Source organism: Melanotaenia boesemani, chromosome 7, assembly GCF_017639745.1.
Source record: "Melanotaenia boesemani isolate fMelBoe1 chromosome 7, fMelBoe1.pri, whole genome shotgun sequence".
In the NCBI taxonomy this organism is placed as follows: Eukaryota; Metazoa; Chordata; class Actinopteri; order Atheriniformes; family Melanotaeniidae; genus Melanotaenia; species Melanotaenia boesemani.
In genome coordinates, this window is record NC_055688.1 from 24,325,163 (window position 1) to 24,342,638 (window position 17,476).

At 39.0% G+C, this 17,476-nt stretch overlaps 2 protein-coding genes across 3 annotated transcripts; one reads left to right on the top strand and one right to left on the bottom strand.

The window, feature by feature from the left end:
- The first annotated feature begins 1,450 nt into the window (after nucleotides 1–1,450).
- Nucleotides 1,451–2,744, top strand: LOC121642856 (beta-crystallin B1-like). Its single transcript, XM_041989866.1, has 6 exons — nucleotides 1,451–1,532; nucleotides 1,670–1,767; nucleotides 1,872–1,990; nucleotides 2,077–2,209; nucleotides 2,306–2,448; nucleotides 2,520–2,744. The coding sequence occupies exons 2-6, from the start codon at nucleotides 1,675–1,677 to the stop codon at nucleotides 2,689–2,691; spliced, it is 660 nt and encodes a 219-aa protein (XP_041845800.1). The 5' UTR covers nucleotides 1,451–1,532; nucleotides 1,670–1,674; the 3' UTR covers nucleotides 2,692–2,744.
- A 2,043-nt stretch (nucleotides 2,745–4,787) lies between these two features.
- On the bottom strand, nucleotides 4,788–17,237 carry cabp2b (calcium binding protein 2b). Of its 2 annotated transcripts, XM_041989862.1 has the most exons (7): nucleotides 17,154–17,237; nucleotides 16,366–16,665; nucleotides 7,186–7,216; nucleotides 6,961–7,095; nucleotides 6,738–6,847; nucleotides 5,100–5,247; nucleotides 4,788–5,023 (listed from the first exon to the last, which is right to left on the bottom strand). In XM_041989862.1, exons 1-7 carry the CDS (start codon nucleotides 17,235–17,237, stop codon nucleotides 4,998–5,000), a joined length of 834 nt encoding a protein of 277 aa, XP_041845796.1. In that variant the 3' UTR covers nucleotides 4,788–4,997. The 2 variants fall into 2 exon arrangements, with proteins under 2 accessions (XP_041845796.1, XP_041845797.1); XM_041989863.1 differs by lacking the exons at nucleotides 16,366–16,665; nucleotides 17,154–17,237 and adding an exon at nucleotides 9,816–9,977.
- Nucleotides 17,238–17,476: the final 239 nt, after the last annotated feature.

Here is a 17,476-nt window from a genome sequence, read left to right on the forward strand (position 1 = left end):
GTTGATTCTGGATTATAGCTTTTGGTGTAAAACGTGATGGTGTTCACTTCCCATTTACAGAAGAACCATTCATCCTCTGAATTATTTATAACACGTCTATCTTCTTAGGAAAAGCTAGATCGCGTGGAGGGGGTCTGGCCAAAACAGTGCACAAAATTCTGCCTGGTGGTAATACAAATGTCTCACAGGTGTCAGAAAGTGCTTTTGCATTTCAGTGTGTGTGTATGTGAATGCAACCCTGAGCTGAGTTGAAAGCAGAGATGAAGCCTTACCTAGATTGGCACTCTATTGGAAGAACCCGGGAGAGGTACGCACCTACCGCCTGCCTCGCGTAGAGCTTTGAGAGATCCTGGCGCTTCAGTTTTATACCGATGGTCGGTGAGCGCGCTTGCCAATGCGCGCTCGCGACTCTAACCCGGTGCAAGTAAACTGTCCATTTGGCGCAGCAAAAGTCTCGAGGCGCGCTCCCGGCTGCTCCTGCGTGGTCGCTGGATGCTGTTGTCCTGCTGCAGCGGCCAGCTCAGCAGATCCTATAGTGCTGCTGAGGCTGGGGAACAAAGGCGCTCCGGTATGTTCGGACTCCGGTCAGCAGTCCAGCGCGTGCCCCGGCACAAAGGGTCGGGATCGGGGTGAAGAATGTGGGGATTAGCGGCGCAGCAGAGTGGCACATAGAAGGAGACAACTGGGTGGGTGTGAACTAATGTATAGAAATGGTGGAGATAGTAAAAGTCTAAATTTCCTTGACCTCACATGCAGAGATGCTACTGTTACCACACGCTATCGCGCACGCGCATTCAAGGATGCAGGTGCACCTGTGCAGGTGTTTGGTTTAGCTGAACTGGTGCATCTAGTTTAGCGTTAGAAGTTGTGATGATCAGAAAACATTTCTTTTAGATTTTCCCCCATGACAGTCAGATAAAACTCCAGTTTACCATAAATGACATATATTACTCTATACTCTATTTATAAATTTGTGCATCTGTAAGCTGAGCAATCAGCTTACAGATGCACAGATGCAATTGTTGTGCTACATCTGAAAGTCTCTAGCATTAAAAAGTTTGGGAATGTTAGGACACATTAATTTTGCACATATGATTAATTAAAACTTACTGACAAAGATCAGTGTAGAAATCACATCTCCAATCTTGTTCTGTGTTTTAAACTTGCCAGATGTATTAAATTATCCAGTCATCCTCAAAATAGTTGGGCATTTTGTGAATAGGGTAAATGGAGGTGGAGTAATCTGAAAATATAAAAACCAAATCACCAAGTTTTAAGACACACTAACTTCTTTTAATGAGTTCTTCTGTTCCTTAGCTTCTGTCAGTGGTCCTCTGCCTCTGCCCATCCCCTCTGCCCGTCCCCCTCTGATGATGTGGGGTTTCTTTTGTCTCTCGCCTCTGACCTCAGCAGGTTTGTTTCTCTCCCCATAATCCCTCTCCTGTGGGCGCCAGCGTATAAAAGCAAGTGGCACACTCCGAGCCACACACACTCTGAGTGAGGCTCGGCGCAGGCATCGCACACACAAACAGGTAAGGTGCACCTGGAGGTGTATGAAGAGCTGTTAACCCATGCTGCATTTGTTCTTTTTTCTTTTTGATTTCATGTAAGTAACATTTGATTCAGTTTGTCACATGAATACGATCTCTCTTATTGTTATTCTGCTTAGTAATCATGTCCACTGGAGATAAGCCCAAGACCTCTTCCCAGACTGATGGGAAGGCTGCTCAGAGCAAGAAGTCTGAGATGGGAATGATGTCCTATAAGGCAGGTTGCTCAGATGCAGATTTACACTCTGAGATTCATCATAACATGAAATAATTCTCATCTCATGGATAACTGACTTATTTTGGGCCGTTTGCTTTCACCAGATGTACGTGTTCGACCAGGAGAACTTCCAGGGTCGCATGATCGAGATCAGCAACGAGTGCATGAATGTGTGTGAGATGGGCATGGACCGCGTGCGTTCCCTGCGTGTTGAGTGTGGACCGTAAGTGTTAAGATACAAATGCATTTTCACTGTATTTAAAACTGTCATTTCTGCACGGATGCTTCATAACTCTGTCTTCTCTGCAGCTTTGTGGGCTTTGAGCAGATGAACTTCTGTGGTGAGATGTACATCCTGGAGAAGGGAGAGTATCCCCGTTGGGACTCCTGGAGCAACTGCCAGAGGAACGACTACCTGCTGTCCTTCAGGCCCGTCAGAATGGTAAAAGCATCATTCCACTCTTCTCCTAAGTTTTCCTCTCTGTTTAGATTTAGATTATTCTTTAAATGAGGGCCTCCTTGCTTCTCTCTCCTCCAGGACCCTGAGAAGCACAAGATCTGCCTGTATGAGGTGGGAGAGTTCAAGGGCCGCAAGATGGAGATCATGGACGATGACGTTCCCAGCATGTTTTCTTACGGCTTCACCGACAGAGTGGGCAGCATCATGGTCAGCTGTGGAACGTAAGTATCAAGCATCAGGGAGGCAGTTCAAAATCATCCCTATGCTGACACGCGTCCTCTTCTGTCCCCAGCTGGGTGGGATACCAGTTCCCTGGATACCGTGGCAGCCAGTACCTGCTGGAGAAGGGTGACTACAGGCACTTCAACGAGTATGGCGCCCGTCATCCTCAGTTCCAGTCTGTGAGGCGTATCCGTGACATGCAGTGGCACCAAATGGGTTGCTACACCATGGCCAGCAAGTGAGGCTCAGGGAAGGAGAGAAAGAGAAAGAGCGGAAGTGAGGGAGAGGGGCGGAGGAAGAGGGAAAGGGGGAGAGATGTCTGAGGCCTTTTACCTCAGTACTTTCAGAAGGTCTATGATCTAATACAGCGAGGGGAAGGGTGAGGATCTATTTCTGCCTCTTTTTGGAGACACCTCTGTAGAAGGACCAGCTGGACCACAAAAACCACCGGACCACCCTCATCCCTCTCTGTTTCTACTTTCTCTTTCTCCCCTATGGGCTGAGCTCTGCTTTCCCCCTTTTCTCCTTTTTTATTTTTATCCCTCACTTCATTCCCCACCATAGTCCTCTGAGACACCAAAAAGAGAACATGACACCTCTTGCTGTTTTACACATGATTCTCAGCTCAGGGTAGGATGCACCATGGAAAACTGAGTCCCCAGAGCCCCCTGCCCCTGTCTTCTTGCCCCTGTGCATTGCACACCCTCTCTGCTGTACAGAATCCTGGCCAAGTTTTCAATAAAAAGGAAAATATTGATTTCAATGTTGTTGTTGTTGCTACTTATTTGAAAATTCACCTGAAAAAACAAAAACAAACAAACAAACAAAAAAAACCAAAACATTACCATCAAAAGAAACACAATTAAAGACTAATTTAAACAAAAAAAACCTGACTATTGGTCTGATCTAAAATAATGTGATACCAGTGCTCATGGTTTACAGCTGTTATGAGATTAAACCCTGCTCAATGTGGTTCATAAAGCTTTGCTGGATCAGCCACTAAAAGAGTTTTCCAGTCACACTTTGTCTGTGAAAACAGCTGCAACGTCTAGAATAAAAACAGAAGTAGGCCAATAGAGCAGCAGCAGACCTGTAGGGGTGATCATGTGACGTCCTCCTGCTGGAATCTATAACACACACTTTACCAGATGGCAATACATAAAGCCCTTTCTCCTCATGAAGCACTTTCTACTCATGAGATAATATTAGTGCCAGGAAAAACAGTAAAACATCATAAAAAATTAAGAAAGATATATAAAAATTCAAGCATTTAACAATCTTTTTAGTCAACAGTCTATTTAATTTTTTTATTTAGTTTGTTGCTGCATGCACATAAAATTTGTTTTTTTTTTTTAATGTTAGTGCGTGTGTGTTTTTATCATTAAAAAACAGATGGTAGGAAGGAAATTAATAATTAAGGAAAACTGACAGAAAAAAAGGAAATCAAGCAAGTGCAGAATATATATAAAGGAAAGCATGCAAACAAACTATTTATATAAACATATTATTTAAAAATATACTTGATTATATATAATTGATTTAAATAATAAATAAAAAAGTTGTTTATTATTATTTCATTCAAATAAATCTTTATATTTTTATCTTATTTATTATTTAAATTTATTATTACTTTTTACATTTTCCATGTCAGCTTCTTTTTATTTTACAGTTGTTACCTTTATTCCTAAATCAATTTTCATTAGCATATAATATTTAATCAAATAAATAGTGGATATAGTGGATTTTTCTAAATGACAAATTTGTATTTTATGATATTCATGGTTTAAGTTTATTTGGAAATGCATACTACTAATTTATCTTTTTCTAACAACATTTTTCTAATAACATTTTTCTCAATATATTTATTGCAGTTTACTTTTTTATTAGTTGGACCGAATCAAAGAAATGATTTTTTATCATTATTATAATTGAAAACTGCTAAAACATGTAGGCGAAACCATTGATTAAACAATATTTTAGTATTAATTATCAGATTAAATTATTACTCTTTACTCAAGAACAGTTGCAGCTTTTCATGTTTAAATGTAACTTTATTTAAATATAGTTTATGGAGCACCTAGGACTTTGGCATTCTAGTTTTCGTCTGACATATTTATACAACATTGTTGTTTTCCTAAACACACTGTATTTACCTTGTTAATTTCATATGTGAGCTGTGAAGCTTTTCTTATATCCTGACATGATTTGATAAACCACACAACACTAGTTCTTCTCTTCATCCAACTTTACATTTTATTCATTTAAAAACATTTTACAATAAAGATTTTACACTCATTTTACAACATATAAAAATATAAAAACAGGATTCTGGGTTGGATCATTAAATCTACTGATATGTTTAACAGCGGTTCATACACTTTAAATACTTCATTTGACTATTTCTCTTTTGATTATTTAATATAAAAATATAATTTTGGAAAAAACAAAACAAAAAAACAAACAAAAAACATAAGTAAAAAGAAACTTCACTGCAATGCATTGTGGTCCCTTTTCTGGCATCAGGTCTGATTGGGCATCTGAGAGATGCTCAGCGAGACATCATCCGCACAAACTCTGAAAAGAGAAAACTAATTAGTGAGGAGGAAGAAGAAGAGGAAGATGAATTACTGAAAACATAAAGTTCTTTTACCCTCAAAGTCCACTTGGCCATCTCCGTTGAGGTCAACATCTCTGAGAATGTCGTTGATCTCTCTGTTGGTCACTTGTTCTCCCATCAGCTTCTTCATGGCCTCGCGCAGCTCTGTCAGACTGATCTGACCGTCACCATCAGAGTCAAACTGTCCACAAATGGAGAAATGAATGGAAAGAGTCACACAAAGCTTAATACACAATGACTGGTTTGCTGTCAGATCAGTCTCTTTCATTTTTTAAACCATCAGATGGTAAAGTTTCTTCTCATGATGACTTCTTTTGTGAGCTTAAACAACTCATAGCAAATCAAACATCAGACAAACGTAAGGTCACTGTGAGAACACATCAAACATTTATACATTTTTCTTTTGTGGAAATGAGGATGGAGAGATAATCCGTTCCTCCCTGACTCATTATAGCCTTGCCAGCATCAGAGAATTGTGGAACCTCGTCCATTTGAATGAATGGATGAGATTCGATCCAATGTGAAAATGCTCATTTCTCACTTCCTATCTGCCACTATGTGAGCATCATTTTAGAGGTTGTGTGAACAAATGGCCTGTTTGAGTGTGAATCGGAGGACTCGTTGCTCTGATCAGCGGATTCTGTTAGTTGTGTTTCTAAACAAAAAACTGCAAGTGTTTGAGAATCTACAGGTTTTTCACTCATTTACTGTCTCATAGTTGGTATTTTGGGATTAGACAGCTGGAATTAAAAGACAGTAAACACTGTCTCAGTTATTTCCTGTTTCTCCAAGATGAAAGTGTGTTGACAACTGTTCACTGTAGATAAGAAAGATGTTGACTGCTCATGCCTCACACAACACAGACAGAGAATTCTTTTGAAAAGAGATACTGAGCTACTATTTTGGAGCCAGTCATTCAGAAGTTCATACAGCGCTAAGGACCACATGCTGTGTTCAAACCTGACAGTACCCAACCCTCGTATCTTGCAGAAAACAACATCTTATCTCCTGAACTGCCAGAAGTCCAGGTCAAAAAACGATGGAAAATCTCATGGATTTGCTGGGGAGCTATTCCTCAGAAACATAGCGAGCAGGACTATTGCTCCATTAACATCACATCATATAACATAAGAGCATTGGCACCAATAAAATCACATTTAATTTCCTTTATGTTCTAGCTTTTTTCTTACACTAAATAGTGTAAGATGGTAAATAACAATGGTGTGTTGAGATAAAAAAAAAAAAAAGTATGCTTTATTTACTAAATCTGTTCTCTTCCTGAGTTTATACACTCACAGGTGAGGTGTGCATTTAGATGCTGTGAGAAAACGTGTTTTTGACAAAAATGTATCATATAATGTTTTAATTAAGGCTTCTAAATAAGGTGCTACATCTGTTCTGATATTGGAAATAGATAGTGATATTAGCTTGAAGTATCCATAAGAGTGTTGGAATGGGGTTGGTAAGTGGGTGGGCTGTTGGGCCTTTCTGGGTTTTTCTCAGGTGAATTGTCCTATGGCTTGGTGGAGCTCTTCTCTCTCTGAGTGCTTCTAATTTATCGCTTCTTCCCAAATGATCTTGTTAACATCAGATCTTTGAATTTAGTCACAGAAGCAAAAGCGCATTTGGAGCCTCTGGATGACATTCAGTGGTTAATATGTGCATCCAGACCTCTTTGAATGCATCACGTAGTTCTTTGACTCCGATCATATCTGCAGTCTCTGCCAGCATCTTGGGTCCCATCAGCTTCACAAAGTCCTCAAAGTCCACTTTACCTCCACCTAAAACTCACAGACAACAATAAAAAAAAAAGTTAATGTTACAAACCTTCATGCTCTTCTTGCTCTGTTGGTTTTTTAATCTGATGTTCATGTCAGGCTGATGTTGGACTCACAGATCTGCTGGCTCAGTTCGATGAGCTCCATCTCAGTAGGCATGTATCCCATGGTCCTCATACACTCCCCCAGGTCTCTATGACTGATGTAGCCTTTTTTGTTCTTATCAAACTCCACAAATGCCTCTCGAAGTTCTGATTAAATACAACACATGATTGTTTACACATACTTGTAAGTCTGGTATCTTCATCTATTGTAGAACATGATGACTACAGCGATCTCACCATCCATCTCCTCTGGTCTCAGCTCTCTGTCCTGTCAGAAAGAAACATTTCACACATTAAGTTCTTGCTTCATAAATCAACACACACACGCACACAACTCATAAATGCTCATGAGCTAGATGTGTATATATGTGCATCTTGCTGGTGAACACACTCACACAGACAATCGCAAACTTTATGAGGGCACACTGAACAGCGAGTAAACAAAATTTAACATCAAGTGAAACAACACAAAAATGAGTAATGAATGGAAAATATTGGTTATGTTTTTTTTTTATGTGTGGCAACAGATGTGATGTCTGGCCAACATTTGATTAATGAATTTGCCTTTATATGAACTGAGCTGTAGAATGTGAGCAATGTGAACTATCTACATTATACTTTTAGCTTCTCTGTTAATTTACATCACCATCAAAACCAGGATACATTAAAATGAAAGTTAGTGTCTAAAATCATTCAGTGCATTTTGGTGTATGGATGCGATAATCGGGTGACCATCAACATTAAGGAGACTGGGGAGATTTCAGACCTTTGGACACATTTCTCTTATTTCCATGCAAACATAAATACTTGAACATTTTGTCCCCATACTAGAAGCATAAAGAAGTCATGCTGTTGTAGCACAGAAGCACATACGGTTAGAAGCTGTGATGAAGTGTAGTGAATATTAAGTTAAGAACTTTGAAGAAACTCTGCATGAGATCATTTTTCATTGTGGCTGCTTGGACAAAATATTTACCTCTGCAGATTCTCTATCCAGTCTCTAAAGTCTAACCACATTTCAATATCTCCATAAATGTCAACCACAAAGTAAATTTTTTCACCTACCCTCAAACAAGGATGCAATCACCTTTGAAATGGTAGAATAAACCAAAGAAATTTGCATCCTAAAGCAAAAGTGTCTGTATTTATATGATGACTTCCAACAAGTGCAGCAAAGGCACTGACTTGTGTGTGGACTATTTTCAGGGTTGGATTTGCACGTGGTGCTAATCTTAAATGTATTCCCTCTAGATTTAACAGGTCATATCTCCAGTACTGTAGTGGCAACATGATATTACTATACAGACAGATTCCTAATGTGGTCCCTTTTTTCTGAAGCCTGTATCTCCACATTTAGCCTGCGCCCAACAGGAACAGACTCCACAAGCCAATTAATGGTTTTCCATCCAAGTCAGTAATCAATCCCTCTGAGCATGTGCAGTGCCAGGGGATTTGATTCTCAGGCCAGCGATGCAGGGAGGAGGGGGGCACAACACAGCTGGTGTGGTGGAGGGCCACGATGTGGGGATGAAAATGAACTGACACGAGTGGAAAAAGTTGCACTGAGGTTGTGTGAGGGCACAGTGTGCGCACTAATGTCGCTGTCTGTTACATACGAGTGTCTGAGTAAAGCCCTGTTTAAGGAAGATGCAGGCTGGGCCCACGATGTTGTGCAGCACATTGCAGTTCTTCACCAGCACACCAAGGGAGTCCTTGTATGGCGTCTCCTCCACATCCTGATCCTTCTCTCCCTCCGGTTGCAGACCTTGCTGGCCCTTCATCTTACCACAGAGGGCGTCTTGTATCGCCCCCTTTCAGAGGCAGACCAGGCAGTTACACCACCACTCTTTACACATAAACCTTATTTATCTCACTGAAGGAACCCACTGTTTCCTCACTATAGAGGCATTGGATCAAGCGTGGCTGTAACTTTGAATTATATAAGCACTTATTATGAGAAAGCAGTCCACCTTAATTCTAACAGTGAGAACAAGTCTTTATGTTGTCTTGATGCCTCCCTCCTGCAGTCTTACTATGAGACTATTCTACTCATCTTCAGATTGTTTTACTGACATGTTTTGTCTGTGTGTAAGGGATGCAGTGAAATGTAAAAGTTTGGGCACTTTGAATCAAGATTTAAAGAAGAACTGACTTTGAAAAGACAAAATAAAATTATATTAATCACAAATGAGCCTGTTATTTACGTTTTGTACAGATTTTGACTTATAAAAGCAAAAATGGCTTTGAGATTAGAATGCCTATTTTAAACACTCACATATTTATCTGACAACCTAAAGAGGTACAAGCTGGAAAGTTTCCCATTGACCCTCACAGTTTACTGACCTGAATGTAATTAAAAATCTGTAGACAGACCTCAAAAGAGCAGTCCACACAAAACAGTTCAATAATATCCTATAGCTCCCAAAAAAGAACCATCAAACTCCTTCTGGTTAACTGTTAACAAACTTTGACTCTTATGTTTTAACCAAGTAATGTGCACAAACTTTTACTTATGCCTTCATTTGTTTATAATATGCAGAAATGCAAATGAAGTTTTTTTTTTTTTTTTTTTTTGTATATCAGGTCAGTATGTGTTTGCTTAACTTTTACAGTAACAGAAACTCAGCTTCAAACTTTTGCATCAATGTTTTTTAACAGTATGGAGAATTTTCTCTCAGTAAACACTACTTTCAAGTATTTTTTTAAAGTCAGTGCTGCAGTTTACATGAGAAAAATATACAATCATTAACTGGATGGATGTATAAGATCAGATTTTAGATAATTAAGAATAAAAAAAAGAATTTGAAAACAAACTAAATCAACAAAACTTTCCTTAACAAGAACAAGCAAGAACATGAAGTTCCTACCTTCTTCAGGCTGTCTTTCATAGGCGGTTCGGTGCAGTTGCCCATTACCAAACCTCCTCAAGTCAACAAGCAACCTCACCCTGCCACTCAGTTTGTCTCTCCTCTTTTCTTTTCTCTGTCTTTATGCCACTGCTCCACTAAAATCCATGTATGTGAACTCTTGACTGACAAAACCTAACCCAACCCAGTCAAACTCACATTAACAGCAGCTGTATCTCTTTGCAGATGCAGCATCACTGTCTTCTCCTTTTTAATCTCCCCATCTATCTCTCTTCCCTGCTCTTGTTCTCCTCACTTGCCCCCTATCTCCTCCCCGCCTCCCTTGTTCACATGCGCCAATGTTCAAATGACTTCATCTACAACGAGAAGAGTTTAAGAGGGAGATTTAAGAGGACATAAACAGAGAGGGTTTAATCTCCATCATGTTAAATTAAAGAGGATGGACTGATGGTGAGAAAAAAGTAAGTACTGTGTTGTACATTGAAATATTAAATGTTCCTTCCTGGGATCTGTTGGAGCCACTCCCAGTTTCAGGGTCATGGCGTTACGTACTGCAAATTCTACTGGTTGGATTGTTGCTTTTACTTTGCACATATTGTCCACATTCTCTTTCAACGCTGGTATTTTCAAGATTTTTGTGTTCCTGCTGCTGCACATTTACAACCACTGCCTTCTTCTGCAGTTTGCTGGGCACCATAATTAGTCACGTTCATCCCATTTTATCAATCTGCATCACGTAAATTTCTTTACATACACATTATTATTTTTTATGCTCACTGACAAAGATGTTTTCATACAAGTCAGATTCTGATGATTGGCTGACAGGAAAACAGACTCTTTGGGAGACGAAAAGAGGTAACTGAACTGTATTTCTTAAATTTGTCATATTTGATGGTCACTGTAAAGTTTTAATTTTAATGGAAAAAAAGAAAAAAAAACTCAAAATGAGCTGCAATAATTCACAAAGCTACAGCCTGTATGGCACAGTTTGATGCACAAACTGTGCCATACCAAGATGGTTTTAACTCTTGCTGAACCCCACCTCTGACTTCCCAGGAGCTGCCTGAAATAATGGTAATGTTAACATAGTGTAATGCTATGAGTGGTCAGCTGAGCTTTTTCAAAGCATCGGTCAGCAAATCCTTTCAAAAGCAGATTTAGCATTGTGCTTACTACAGAGCATCCCGACACACAACAGATTGGGTGTGTGTTTGGAAATGTGGGTTTGTATTGCTCATGATGGAGACAGGGAACACCCTGATGTGAGTCCCGGAGACACAAGTCCTTAAAAAGTTTTAACTTTTGAAACAGATTTGATTTAAGTTGGGACAGAAAAGGTTCAAGCAGGTTGTAGTCATGTTTGGGTTAGAGTCTCTGACAAGTAAATGCAGGTCAGTGTAACATGTTTATGTGTGTGGTATTGCTTAGTATCAGTTGAGATACAGTCACATGCGCAGTAGTATTTGCTCTGTTGTGTCATTGTTTATAATCTTTAAAGTTATTTGTATCAAGCCGCTCTTTTAAGGAGCAGCTGAAGTCAGCGAATGTAAAGAAAAAAAAAGAAAAAAGAAAAAGAAAAAGCATTTACATAACAAATTATTATTACAATTACATTACAGTTTCTTTGAGTTTTCACTATTTGGACAGAAGCCTGCCTGAAAGTAACTGTGTAAGCAATCTGTGACCTGATGGCTGAACTACTGACTGAAACTTCAACAATGTAAAAGGTTGATAGAGGACGAAGTTTAAATGTGGGGGAAATAAACCTTTATAGGATAATCATAATCTGTCTTATTACAACAAAACAAAATTATACAGATAAGGAAAGGAAAACTGCATGTGCAGGATCATAATAAAGGCAAAGTACAACTCTTAATGTCTACTGCAATATGAATAAATGACCACTAGGGGTCATTTTAGTGCAGTGTAATAACCTCAACAGCTGCTACTGTGAACGTCTGCTACGTAATGATTCTATTTTTAGCTGAAATTTTTGCATAAATCTAGTTTAACTTCACCTGCAGAGGAAACTAATGGTCTGATAGATTGATTGACTCTTATGTAACCAGCATGTAGACAGAAAACAGTGCTGATGGTGGAACAAATTATCTAAACCTTGTGAACAAGCTCAAAGTCACATTACTTTCTACAATTATTTGCCGTCAGAAAATCTTTTCAGTGGCTGGTTGAGTTATTAGAGACACAACAGTCTTTTTTTAACTGGGAGGCAGTGTGAATTGTGAATAAAAATATAATGTATTTGATTTACATAATGCCATTCTGTGAATCTGTGAACCTGTTGGTTTTGATTATCATGCTCCAAATTAACACTGCATTATAAACAGCCATGTAACTCAAATGATCAAATAAAGTAAATTTTTATTTATAAATTGCTTTTCATTCACAAAGCAACACAAAGTGCTTTACATATATAATTATAAACTGCTAAGAGAACCTTAAGATCAGTCCTGAAATGCACAGGGAGCCAACTCAGTGATTTTAAAACTGGCTTATTATGTTCCCGCCCTCTGGTCCTTGTCAGCACACATGCTGCTGAGTTCTGAAGTATGGTAATTGTATGTTAGAAGTACTCTTTTTGGGAGGACCAAGGGGAAGGGCATTACAATAATCTATTCTACTAGAGATAAAAGCATGCATCTGCATCAGAAACAAATGGGTGGGCTCTGACAATGTTTTTAAGATGGAAAAATCCAGTCTTTGTGAAATTTATAATGTGTGGAAAAAATTCAGCTCAGAGTAAAAAAGGGCACCCTTATTTCTCACACAATGAGACCAGGACCTATAATTAAAACTTCAGTTTTGTCCTTGTAGGAAATTCTCTACCATCTATGACTTCACATCTAAAATACAGTTTAAAAGGATGTTAACTGGCTCTAAGTCATCAGGAGACATGGCGATGTAAAGCTGTGTATCATCCGCATAGCTGTTAACATCAGTGCCATATCTCCTGATGATATCCCTGCATGTCAGGATATACAGATTAAACCTAACCAAAGTGTTGTTAATGAATTTTGAGACAAGTGAAAAATTCCTACTGCTTTTTAGCTCATCTCTTGCAAGGACCGCTGTCTACATTTAGCCTGGACAAAAAAATAGACCTTCAGTTGTCTCTGCCAGGGGCAGATAATTAATATCAGAATAATATGGCAGAGAAGAGATGACGCATGCGTTGAGAATAAAGAATGAGAAAAAATGTTTTTCACCAAGAGAAGGAATTTGAACATATTTGTTTTAAATGCAGAACATCTGATATGCCATGAGATTACCGTTCAGACAGTACAGCATTAATAGACACTTAAATAAAACAAATATTATAGGAGAGCTTTGAGTGTCTTCCAGAATACATTACAAATCATAACCCAACCAAAAATATATAAATAATCAGCAGTTAGAAGTTACCTTCATGCTGTTGTATGTATTGCAGAAAAGAAGATTTTCTAGGCTGTGAATTTTTCAGACTTGATGAGATGGGCGGTTAGCATGTGTACCCCATCTTGTGGTTAAATTTTCAGATGTGCAGCCCTTCAGTCCCTACAAAACGTTGCTCATCCTGTTCTGAATGATCCACCTCAACTCGATCTGGAGGAACTTCTACATTATTGCACTCTTCAGAGGTCACTGGGGTCACTGAAATTTTCTGAAATCCAACCTCAAAAACAGAGGTGATTCTGCCTTTGAAGTGGCTTCTCCAAATCTGTGTCCCAAAGCAATCGGTTCATAAAAGAGCTACTTGGACCTTACAAACTTTCAAGATGCTATTGAAGAACTACCTTTTCTCATTCCATCCCAGTATAGCTTTTTATTCAGCGTTTTTTTTTATTGCGCTTTAATCAGAATGTACTTTATTTCTCCCCCCCTTCCTAATTATGTTATTTACTTGATCCACTGTTTTTAATTTTTTTTTTAACTTTCTGTAAAAGGCATCACTAATGCATGACTAAATGTTGAGCAGCATATGCTGCCATCCAGCATTTTAAAGTAAGGCTTAACATTTTTTTCAGCAGGATGACGTCAGTTTGCATTATGTAAATATTACAGCAGCATAGAATTAAAGAGTCTGTGTGTTAAACCAGCCAGACAGCAGTCCAGACCACTGGAAATATTTAGTCTGTCAGCAGGTTGCTAGCTTCAAATTCAAAATGAGCAAAATAATAAAAAAAAAAAAAGAAAAAAAAAAAGAAAACTTTTTAAGGTTTAAGCATTTGATGTTGTCTTTGGACTCTTTTCAATGATTCTACATATAAAGCCCAAAGTAATCCATCTGCAGTCCTGCTGTTTACATCAGTTACAGAAAATATCACTACTTAGCTCCACAAAACACTGTTTTAAGCCTGAATCCAATAAATCTACACATTCCATCAGATCATTTCTATGTATGAGCTTTCACCGAGTTTTATGATTCACTGTAATACAAAACTGGCACTAATGGCAGCAACCGAGGACACACAACACCATCGAACCAGATTAATTACCACGCTGATTCTGATGGTTTCAGTTAATCCTGAAAACAAGATGCACTTGATAAGTGCATGTGTGAGTTTGTGTGCAAGCACATGTGCACAGACGGGTTTATTTATGTTACTGGGTTTCTGTTTTGATTACATTTCAAGCACTTGTATCAGGGTATCAGCACTGACAGCGGCTGGAGGTTAATTCTATCCCTCACACACGTAAACAAGCACTTTTACGGTTTTGTGTTGTGTGTGTGTATGTGTATGTGCATGTAATATGAGCGAGTGTCAGTTCTCAGGTAACATGACTCTTTCTCTCTCTCTTTTTTTTTCACTGCTCTCTTAAGTGTGTGCGTGCGTGTGTGTATGAGTACCTACACCGGTGGATCATGTGCTGATTTGGTGTCAAATCTACATCTGATGGTTTCAAGTAATGACAGCTGATAAGCAGGAAAACACTAGATGAAGCAGTTCAGCTCAAGTGTGGATAAGGGAGGGAGGGAGGGAAGGAAGGAAGGAACAAAGGAAAGAAGGAAGAAAGGAGCCTCCTTTATTAATATTCATTCCATAATGTGCCCAGTGTTTGCAACAGGTGACAACTCTGCATTTATAAATAAATCTATGTAATATGGTGATCCTGTCCTGGTGTCTTCGAGGGGAAAAAAAATAAAAAATAAATAAATAAATAAATATATATATATATATATATCCCTTAATCCAGTTCAGGGTTCGGGGAAGCTGGAGCCTATTCCAGCAATTAGCAGGCGAGAGCCAGGGTACACCCTGGACAGGTCGCCAGTCCATCGCAGGGTCAACTTTGTAAAATGCAAAATAAAAAAATAAAAAAATAACATATTTGTACTATAACACTGCTGTTTGTTTGTTTGATTTAATTGTTGTTGGTCAAGCCTGAAAGCATTGGAACAAACTTGATCAGTCCAAATAGCTAAAAATGAAAGTTGTCAATACCTGATAAAATCTAAAAGCTCTCCAGTGAGCAGACAGTCTGCACATAAGAGAAGTAACATTTGCAAAACTAAATCAATTAAGTTTTGTCGCATTACATCATGTAATGTGGTCATGTAATGGCTTGTTTTATACAAATATCACTTTAAGAAGATGATTAATTTGCACAGGCCATCTGTTTCTCTACATTTCATTATGTGGGGGCTGAGGGTATTTCAGAGTACTCAGTGTCTGACTTGTCTGTTCTAGTCAAGCTTCATGCAGAAATGAATTACTTCTCTTCTCTTTTTAGACTTTGCTGACTTTTTCTCCCACTCACTCAGCAGATTTTTCTTATTTTTGATCACTAGCATCATTACTGACATCACATTTTTCTTTCTTTTTATTCTAGTATCCTGTTGCTAAGCTCAGCCCTGCTTCTCAACAATCTCTTCAGGGTGTGCTGACGTGACCAGGTATATGTGAGTCTACTGTGACTCACTCAGATGAGTGTAGTTTTATTTTCTTGTCTTTAATTTTCAAACAAAAACTCTTTCTCTCATCATGATTGCGTGACCTTGTGTGATGGAAACCTGCTGTGTTGCACTGTGACGTGTGTTACTTCTGACCAGCGATGGGATGTGATGTGATACTGAGCTGATAGAGTGACAGCAGACAGAGGATGATCACCAGATCTCAGGCTGACTATAGCCGTATCTGTTACGGATTACACTTTCGTAATGATTCCTAAGTTAAAGAGCTTAAATCCTCTCTAACACAAGTTGTCATCAATCTTGGCTTCAAACCTCATGCTTTGAAGATACCACAATTTCCACAATGAGTTGGGGGGTTAAATAAGGCAATAATGTTTTAATTTTTTTCTGTGGTGAATGTGGCTTTAAGACTTTTTTGACCTCTTGAGATCAGAGAGGTCTGTAAGGGAGGCTGCTGCTACTTATGTCAACCCGTCCAGAGTTAGGCTTTCAATCTAAAAGGAGGCGTAGGGTTTCGATCAAGCCACTGCTGAGACATTTAATCAGCCAGAGAACTTGATGCAGGAGCAACATGATAAGACATACATACACACTCCTACAAACATGAGCGCAGAGATACACACAGATGATGGATCCTACCTGTCCAAACACAGAGTCTACTATAGGCAGCAGGTCCACAGGATCTGCTTCTGGCTCTTTCTCCCTATGGTCCCTCCTTTGTGGTCCTTCCATCATCTTCTCCAGTTCCTCTTCCAGGTTCTCCTCCAGATTCTCCTTCTGCATCTCACTGTCCTCAGCTCCCTCTGTTATCACCTGGGGTAATTGTTTGGATTTCGGACAGCTCTGAGACTGAGGGACCACACTTTGAGCAACTCCAACTCCCAGTGAGATGCTTCGTTTTCTCTGCTTCTCCACCTTCTTTTTGATGGAAGCTTGCACCTGAAAGGGCACAGGGGGTTAAAGAGATAATACATGAGAGCAAATGGACACACTTTACATGTTGGAATTGAAGCGGCTCAGTTTGTAGACAATTTTTTGGCCTTTTTTTGAGAAAAAGCCCAAAACATAGAAAGTCTCATCATGTCACATTAAATCATAGGACATTTTAAGATATTTTCTTAGCCTGACACATAACAGGTTTTTCAGTTCATCAAGGTACCACTTGCACCAATTTAGTTTATGTCAAAACTCATTAATGAGCGTTTTTTACACTAGAAAGCAAACATTCACCTTTTTCACAGACTAACTGTGGTTTAAGATTATCTTACCATCATTAAATTTAAGCTTAATTTAGCAAAAATGATTAAATCATGCAAAACTTAACAATTACAAAGGCATTCGCTAAAGTGAAAACCTCTACATAAAAGCAGACAGACATGCACACATGTATATATAAAGATATGTAAAAATGCACCCCCTGTACACACCTCTTTTGCACTCCTCTCTGGAGTCGAGCTCGCTGCTCCAGCACCGCCTCCTCCAGCAGACGACTCTCGAATGAACATGAACATCTCGGTGTGACAGGCTCACACACATACACACATACACACACACACACAACCACTCTTCCTCCCCCTCCCTCACCCTCTCTCTTCCCTTCACTTCTCTCTCCTGCTGTAGCTCTGTTTGAATTTACTTCAATATGTTAAAATCCCCCAAAACTCGGCTGCAAAGGTCTTTAGATTTCTCAGATTCCTATAAATCTTTATATATAAAATAAAAACAATAATATAATGTATTTTTTGGTTGA